This window comes from Bactrocera latifrons, unplaced genomic scaffold (genome assembly GCF_001853355.1).
Source record: "Bactrocera latifrons isolate USDA-ARS-PBARC rearing strain unplaced genomic scaffold, ASM185335v1 scaffold_601, whole genome shotgun sequence".
Lineage (NCBI taxonomy): Eukaryota > Metazoa > Arthropoda > Insecta > Diptera > Tephritidae > Bactrocera > Bactrocera latifrons.
The window spans coordinates 65,098-74,350 of NW_017537270.1; the positions used below are offsets into that span (position 1 = coordinate 65,098).

General features: G+C 31.5%; 1 protein-coding gene across 4 annotated transcripts in view; it reads right to left on the minus strand.

The window, feature by feature from the left end:
• Positions 1-689: 689 nt before the first annotated feature.
• LOC108975060 (ecdysone-induced protein 75B, isoforms C/D) overlaps positions 690-9,253 on the minus strand; it is a 44,544-nt gene continuing 35,980 nt past the window's right edge. For 3 of the 4 annotated variants that reach the window (XM_018943316.1, XM_018943318.1, XM_018943317.1), the window contains 2 exons: positions 7,629-7,867; positions 690-5,158 (listed from right to left, as the gene is read on the minus strand). In XM_018943316.1, coding sequence (XP_018798861.1) covers positions 2,609-5,158; positions 7,629-7,867 — 2,789 coding nt within the window. In that variant the 3' untranslated portion in view covers positions 690-2,608. The remainder of the gene's footprint in view (positions 5,159-7,628; positions 7,868-9,253) is intronic. The other variant, XM_018943319.1, reaches the window with a different exon arrangement.

The following is a 9,253-nucleotide window of genomic DNA, read 5'->3' on the forward strand; positions in this document are numbered from 1 at the left end:
AGAAAAAAGTCGTCAAAAGTGAATGAAACCAATTTTAATTTATGTTAGCATTTTTTAAGGTTCTAAGTATTTCTAAGTACTAATTTGACATTGTCCAACATTAAGCTTCTTAGCTTACCGAACAGCGTCAATGTTTAGAAAAAAACAAACAAAACTGTACTTTGACAGTAAAGTAGATTATTGCTATAAACTTCAGAAGACTGCTTTGAACCAGATAAATATTTAATTTTGAGCTTTAAAATGAGAACCATATTTATCAAAATTAGTGAAGAAATATGTATATTTATATGTGAATATGTACTTATTAATTATTATAAATACTAACCATTCCAAAATATTTGATTCCGCTCACCTATCCGTACAGTTTTTCATCAGCATCTTTTGATATTCTAATATAATTCCATTCCTGTTAGACTGTTGATTTAACTGTTTTACTGTTTTTATAAGTTGATATATATGTATACGTACATACCAAATACATATAAGATATTAATGATGTATTAAGGAAATCGCTAACCAGCTAAACTATTTATATGCACAAATATATAAATACTTTGTTGTTCAAATTTAGTTATCAATTAAAAAAACATTGTTGTAGAAAAAAGGCTTTACGTATGCGTTTAGATATCAGTGCAGTTAATAATAAAAAAATATTTCAAATTTCAACTCATAAAAATTAAACGCAAATATTTTAATTTATTTTAAATATGTGTGTGTATTTGAAAAAATTTTATTTTTGTACCTACTACAAATATAGCATACTACCATTATACTACTAATATTACTAATAAGAATAAATTCACTTTCTCTTATCATATTAACATGAGAATAAATGAAAGTTTAAGAACTTGTTTTAAATTAAACAATACATCAACGGCCAATACATTCAATAATTGGAAACACATATGCACACAAAAATTAACTTAGGGAATATTTTTTATCTTAATGTGCTTATTAAATTAGAAAAATTATATACAATATATATACATTTTAAAATTATTTAGAACTTTATACATATTATAAATTTAGAAAACAATAATATTAATTATTTTTAGAAAAGTAACACGTTAAAAATTTATCACTCCAACAGATAAATAGAAGATTCCAATAATAATGATAAAACAAACCAACGAACAATAAAACAATTTTATTATAAAATAAGATCCCTAAAGTAAAACTGCTTATGAAAGCAAAATTTTACTATGCATATATAGTAAGGAAGAATTAAACATTAATCAACTTTTTTGCTTATTGAAAAACTCGTAGAGTTTTCAATATTAAATCATATTGGACCACTGGAACAACATTTCTTTCCAGAAATTATAATTATGAATATCTTAAATTAATACAGTAGACATTTTTCTTCAATTTGCTAAATTATGCAAATCTAGATTTCAAATATCTGTTTCTTTTGATTATACATTGATCTCAAAATTTTCCGAGCAAAAAATGGTTTCGATAACGGCGTTTGAGTTTTTTATGGGAACACCTCTGCGCCGGAATTTAGTTTATAGATAATTCAATAAAATACACATATGTATGTATCTATATGTACTCAATTTTAATGTAATACAGCATATATAAATTAACATATATATAATATCATATCGTTGTGCCATGTATCTAAAAAACATTTCATTGCCTTACAATTAAAATTATTCTCTCCACTGCAAATACATATACGTATTAGATTTAAAAGGAAGTGTAGCATAATTAATTATTTTTGTCACGGTATGTTATGGTATTTTAAATCTATATTGCATGCATTTTGTACAGTTTATTTTGTGTGCTTCGAAGATACAGTCGTTAAGTTGTAAGGATTTGCCATTAAATTTTTTATAAACACCAATCGTTTAATGTAATACAGTACATATTTGGATGACAAAAAAAAAAAGATCACAACAATTTTGATTAAAAATATTTAGTATACACACATATGCAAAAAAGTTAAATTTTGGTTTAAATTTTCCAGAAAATCATAATAACAAATTTGAAAATATACAATTAAAATCTTTAATTCTTTTATGAATTGAAAAACTGAATGCAAAATGGCAACTCTCCTTATACTTCTATTTATAACTCGTTTGTCACAATTTTTACATCTTCTAAAATACATCCATGCTCGATTCATATACAGTTCTTCTTTATATTTAATACATAAGTTATAGTTTATAATTATTTATCAGTTTTCACTACTATCAACTTCAGAAGTTTTAAGGAAAAGATATATGTATGTATATTTATGCATTTATACAAATGTACGCATATTTCTGTGTTTATTTATTTATTTTTTTGTTAATTAAAGATCGTCCCAATAACATATTAATTCATTCACGCCAAGTAACATATTCATTTAGCATCAATACTTTAAAATATTTCATATTTTTTTATATATACATACATGAATATTCAGTCTCTCTCTTTTTTGTTACCTAATTTTATTAACTTTTAGGTTTTGGTACAAATCCAAATTTTCCTCTTAATATCATACCACGCACATTTTATATTTTCTTTCGAATAATCTCAAAATATCCTTTATACTGGTGCATTCTTTACATAAAATTATATAGCGAAAATATTCACTAACTCAGATGTATATGTATTAAGCTTACGCTTCCAGCATGACCTGTAGTTGCTGCGTACTATTTGCTGGCACAGTGGTTACAGTTTGCGGACTTTCAGTTTTAGCCGGTGTAACAGTTATATCGGCAGAAACGGTAGGATATTTTTGTACCGCAGTTGCTGCCGCTACCAATGCCTGCAACTTATTTGGGGGTGGTGTTGGTGACTTTTTTGACAAATTCAACGGTTGTTGTGAATCGGAAATGTCCACTTGCAATTCCATTAAGCGTGGGGGTGAATGAATAGCTGATGGCGACGGGCGAGGGGGAGATACTGCAGTTGATGTGGAGTGTGGAGATTGAAAATATTGACAGCCATTTAATGAAGATGATGATGAAGATGACCCATTACTACTTGGCGAAACAGATTGCTGGCGCTGGTTGATGTTTGTTGTCGTTATAACCGAGTGACCGTGCCATCGTGTAACAGTTGGGCTAACAGAGTTTGGTGGTGAAGTTAATGTTATTGTTGTAGTCGAAGATGAACTACAGACTGTGCTTGAGCAAGTTGGAGAATTACTTGAAGATGGGGAAGATGTATAATGGTGGGAAGTCTGATTCATTGGGGATAGATGCTGCACTGGTGCTGGGCTTCGTGCTCTGGTATGGGTTGGAGTGCCAGGAATCAATGAACCTGAAGAACATGATGCTTGATCGCGCATAATGTAGTTTTGGATGATATCAGATCTTTTTATTTGTTCTGGAGTCATACGTGGTTCAGCCATCAGGGATTTAGCGAGAACTGAATGTGTACTAGATAAAGAAGATTGATGTTGTGGCGGTACATTACTAGTATGATTTTGGTTACCATTGCTACTAGTATTATGATTCGAACTCGTATGACGTGTCAAATGCATATGTAGCTGACTCTGCTGATGGCTGTTTAAAGAACTTCCTGTTATAGCGGAATGTGGAGATGACGCTGTTGTTACTGTGCAATGAGAAGTAACAAATGGAGTAGAAGCTGTACCCGTTGATTGAATAAACGGCGGTGGACTACTTGCTGCTGTTGCCACTTGCGAACTTTGTACCGTGTTATTTGCATCTGCTTTTGGTGTGGTTATTTTCTCTGTATTTAAAGAATTATTAGATGTGGAACTTGGATCTGCCTCTGCAATTTCGATTTCACGATGTCGTAATGCTCGAAATTTTTTATGTGGCTTGTAAGCTTCATCCATTAGGGAATTGGTATCGTAAAGTGGCGGCGCTTCTAATACTCGCTTCAATACTGGCATATCTTCGACAATTTGACGTTTGAGGGCATTTGGCGTGCTAACTATTCCAGTTAAAGATGAGGTGGATGTTGGAGCGATAGGTTTAGGTGAACGAACAGGAGAAACAGATAACTTAACTTGACTGGTGCTTGCTGCAGGTGTATCTGTGCAATCTAATGCATCATCTACACTAGAACGTGGGCTAGAACAAGAGGAACTGCCTCCAGAGCTTACAACTTTGATAACACAATCATTCTTTTCATTACCGGATTCGATGCCTGAATCAGTTGGTGAGTCTAATTTGCGATATCTGTTTGGAGCGCCAGTAGTCAAATGATGATGCAACTGTTGGTGGGAATGCGTTCGAACAATTGGAGTGATTGTTAACCCATTCTGCGTAAGGTGTGCATGGGAGCCCATAATATCCATTTCAGTGGTAGAATCGCCAGATGAGCCAGAATTGGCTCTGTTACGTAGAGGACATGGACCAGATAATGTTGCCGCTAACAAAGGAGTTGACGAAGCTAATGCTGACGGTTGCTGTTCTAGATTATTAACGCGATGGTGTGGCGCTGATGTGGTAGAGGAGGTGCTGTATTCCAAATCTACCGATTCAGTACTTGATACTGAACCAAGAGGGCTTTTGGCTTCAACGTCCATACGAGCATCATCCCAATTGATAACAGGACTCTTAATATTCGTTGATTGCTCATCGTCCATTGTCCACATTTGTTGGCGTAATAGCTCTTTGTGTTCTGTACGAAAAACTACTAATTTCTCTGTATGAAGTGTGCTAAGTGTTCGCAAATCGGGCATTGTGTCCAACAATTTAGACATGAAATCCGGTTGATCAGCACGGTTCTGACTTATAACTTTTTGCAAACAACCTTTTAATCGAGTGTACATCTTTTCGATTAATTCAATGTTTCGTAAGCCCGGTCTATCTGGTGTGATAAGAACGATTGCACAAAATAGTCCAATTTCTGCATCTGATAAATTCATGGAATTCATTCGCTCAGCAAAATTAAATGTGGAATCCACTAAAAAACGTGCATTTGCTCCATTCTGTATTGCATCGCGGCGCATAACTTGTCCATTTAAACATATAATACTATTGATAGAGGAATCAAACATGCAAATCAAACGTACGAACAACGCATCGAAAAGGCCTGCTTTTAGCAAAGTAAATTTGTCGTCTTGTGTAAGCAGTTGAAAACCAGGTATCATACCCGCAAAGTCAATAACGCCACGTATGACATGGGCAAATCGTTGGGAAAACTCTTGCTCTGATTGTAACTCAGGGGCAGGATTCAGAGGACAAGCCTAAAAATATAAAATATAATTTATCGTAATAAGTAAATTGTGCTATTGAAATTAAAAAAAAAAATCACATTATATAATAAAATGCATATTTTTAGTGCATATTTCGTTGTTATAACATAAACCGTTTCTAATTTACTGGTTAATTTTTTTGCTTCTCTAAAATGCATAACGTCCTAAGAATGATTTTCCTACACATATTTGTATTTACATATATATAAATATTTGATTGCAATGTTAAGGTCTCACTGAAGGTCACATTTTCCACAAAACGTTTAAATCGATATCTGTGCATATAACATTGCTTTTTTCAGCACATGCGCCGGTTATGTATGTAGTAAGTAATTTGTGACTTGTATTCCAATGTGAGTATAATTCAGAGTAAGAGCATTTACTTCTTGTTAAAAGCACTTAGAAAGAGAAATTATATTGACAAAAGCTCAAATGTGTACAAAAATTCTTCAAAATTAAATCATTCTCTGAAGCACTATTTTAAGGTAAAGAGTGTAGAGTGAACTTATGATTCTTCTTACATTTCAGAATGGAAAGGAAAAAGCTCGGTTYTTGAATGTACGCATAAATTAAGTTTTGTATATGCGCTACGATTCGTTTTGATATTCTATTCAAGGTCGACGAACTATAGTTCAAGGTTTCATCTTCATACAGTATGGTTGTTTAAACACATATGTACATACGTATAGTAGTATTTCTACCCATACCATACGAAAGTTAGAAAGCTTTTCATTTATTGGTGTTGTGCAAAAAATTTTGAGGCTACTTAAAACAGTAAATAATGGTTTAAAAGATATTTCAAAATTATCACATCGTGCTTCAGATATGACGAGTTGAACTTTAAACTTGAACTTTTGCTGTGTTGTCAAGATTTTTTCCAAGGGCATTAACTAAAGCTTTTTTGTTTAATTTCAACGTAATAGACTAGGCCAAAAGTTAAAATAATACTTATCAATAGATAAAAATGCCGAAAACATTATTAAATTTAAAAACAACAACGAAATACAAATTCATTCTTCATTATATCAAACTTCATCGACATATAACGAAAATTGGTATTTATTCGATTTTAAGTTGGGTAAAATTTTATTATTTTAAAGGAATATCTTTTATTATTATAATCATGAAGAGAATTCTACATAAATATTACATGCCAATAATTAGCATTTGTACTATACATACATTTATGTATATATTTTTCCGCCTTTAATTTTGTTAAATTTAGCAAATCAAAAAGAATCGAAAAATATGAATATTTATATGCACATACATACATATGTACATATGTAGATACATTTATGCAAAGGTGTATTTGTTATTATAAATATTGTTAAATTTACGTGTGTACTCGTATATCAAATTAGTATTATACGAGTAGCCACCCAAAAAAACTTGATCAATAGACGAACCAAAATAAGAAAGCAATGGCCAAGACAGAAGGGGGTGATGAGAATTGCAAGCATACGGAGCTACGAAATAATTTCCTCGTATTTTCCAAGGTCATGCGTACCATGCTTCTATTCTATTTAGATTTTTTATACGGCTATATATTTGAGTATTTGGCCGCGTGTGCTTATATGTTTAAGTTGCCGTTCTAAATGTCCATACCTACATTGCTATTTATTTGTTTGTTTTGATGTGACTGTGACGTCCGTTGKCTGGGACAAGTGCGCATGTGTCTGGGCAGAATCAATGCACCGCTGATACAGTAAAGACCGAAATTTAATAGTCATTATTAGTAACAATTCAATTTAAATGACAGCCCATTTATGTTTCTCAAATTCCATAAGAAAACTTCCAGTGAAAAGAGAATGTATCAGAAATTGCTATTAGGCGTAAAAACGGTCACACATACCTAATAATTCTCCAGAGGAGCAAAAACTCTAATTTTACCTTCCAGTGTGTATGCGTTGGGAGAGCAAAACTGAATTTTGGTTCGTACAATTAAAAAAAAAAATATTTTGGAACAATTTGGCGTGTTTTTTTGTCTTTTCGCTATTTTATTATCAACGAGAGTCAAATTCAAGGTTAAAAAACTTCGGCACAAGGTTAATATTGTGCTCTTATTTGTTGTAGACAAGTATAGTATAATATTCTGCTTGGGCTTTGTTACGATTTGCTGTGTTATTTGCAGCATTCTTGCTGACGTTGCTGTTAGACTTTGCATAAATTTGAATAATGACATATTAACAAGCTTAGCGTAAAGCACACAAAAACAAATAATACATAAGTTATTTTATTTCATTTCATAACAAATCTAACGATTTGGAATTTCGGTAGATACCAATGTATGGTATTTGCATTTAATTATTACGGAAAATTTTCGCAACAAAGATTAATAATACTTCTTTAAGAGACTTTTAACCGTTAAAAAATGTTCACTTAAATACAGCAGTAATAAGWAAAGAGATAGATTTTAATATATTAACTTTAGTAAATAGATAATATTATATTTACTTACCAATAGAGTTGGCATCGAATATGACGGACAATCTCTTGCTCTTTGACGCATTGCAGAAACTTTTTCCTTTGTAAACTCACAAGTTTCTAAATGAGCTCGAAGTACAGCAGCTATAAGTCTGGGTTGATCATCTAATTCTCCTGCCAACGCACGTTGTTGACCACGATTTTGTGTACTCTGCTGCATAGCAGCTAATATTCTCGCTTTCTCACGTTTTGGGACTCGGCCAAAACGAACCGCTGCAAATAAGACAAAATGATATAAATTATAATACATATGTATTATGTGGTTTGTAAATAATATTTAATAATTATAAAATACATAGGCACTTTCTTCCGCTAATTAATATCGGAATAAGTTTAGTTAATCGTCTAAAGTGAGTGATAGTATTTTTCTTCAGGTATAAATAACTTTTTTAAGGGAAATTTKTATAAATATAAAATCATATTGATCTAATCTTCATGGACTCCTCTTTTGGAACATATTTTTAAAATTAATAATATTGTTCTGCATTTTACTAATGCTTTATTCCTGTTTATTACAATAATGTTTTAATTGAAAGGAATTTAATTAAACACTGTAAAACAAGAACTGTGTTGTCGTCAAACTTCATCAAAATACCGATTTCTCATCCGCTGATGTGTAAACTTTTACTAATGATAATTTCATTTTTCTGACAGAAAGTAACGAAAGTATTTAATAAAAGAGAACAAAATAGAAATTAAAAGTGAGAAGGTGTAATAAGACCAAATTTATAATAGCAGACTTGCACCACTAAATACAAATAATTGACTGATCTTTTATATGCATACATATTTATATTTAAAGAGTACCAACACCGTTCAAAAATTTTTTATATATCAAAGAAATTAAATTTCGAAATTTAAAGACTATGTGCAAAAAGTTCTCTCTTTGCTTTCGCGGTCGCTTAACTACATTGTGTGGACAACACAGTAAATAATTAACTAGCAAACGAAATTGGTAACGAAATTTAAACAGGTAGAAATAGTGTATAGTGTTTTATGTACATACATACACCCGTTTTCATGGCAGCACAAAATAAAGTGAGAGGTAAATAGTTACGAAGAAGTCAACAAGTTAACCATTTTGCGTCTGCGCTTTTGTCGTTGCACGCCCCAGTTAAAAAACGAAGCGCACAATAACAACGATTATAGTAATGAAGAAATCTCACTGGCATATATTTATGCAGGCCGGCGAAATTGGGGTCAAATGAAATCGAAAATGAAAACTTTTCTCCGATGAACATATTTTTCAGAGAAGAGAAAAAAAAGTTGTATTAAAAAACTTGAAAGCAAAGTATAGTTGAAAATATTGGTGAACTGAAAAAAGAAAGTAAAAAATGAGAACACAAACAATTTAACGTATGCTTTAAAGAGCCAATAGTAAGATTGATCGAAGTACATTGAAATCAATCACAATGCAAGTAGATTAATAGGAATTCTCTCTTTATGAAAGTCGGCCAATTCAACTATATTTAAACTTTTATTTAAAAGTAAATAAACGTATTCAAAAAGCTAGGTGTCTGTTTAATATTAAAAAGTTGAAACTTACGTGCATTATGATATTTAAAATTGCCTTTAAGTATGCTTTTGAGAATTGGTAAT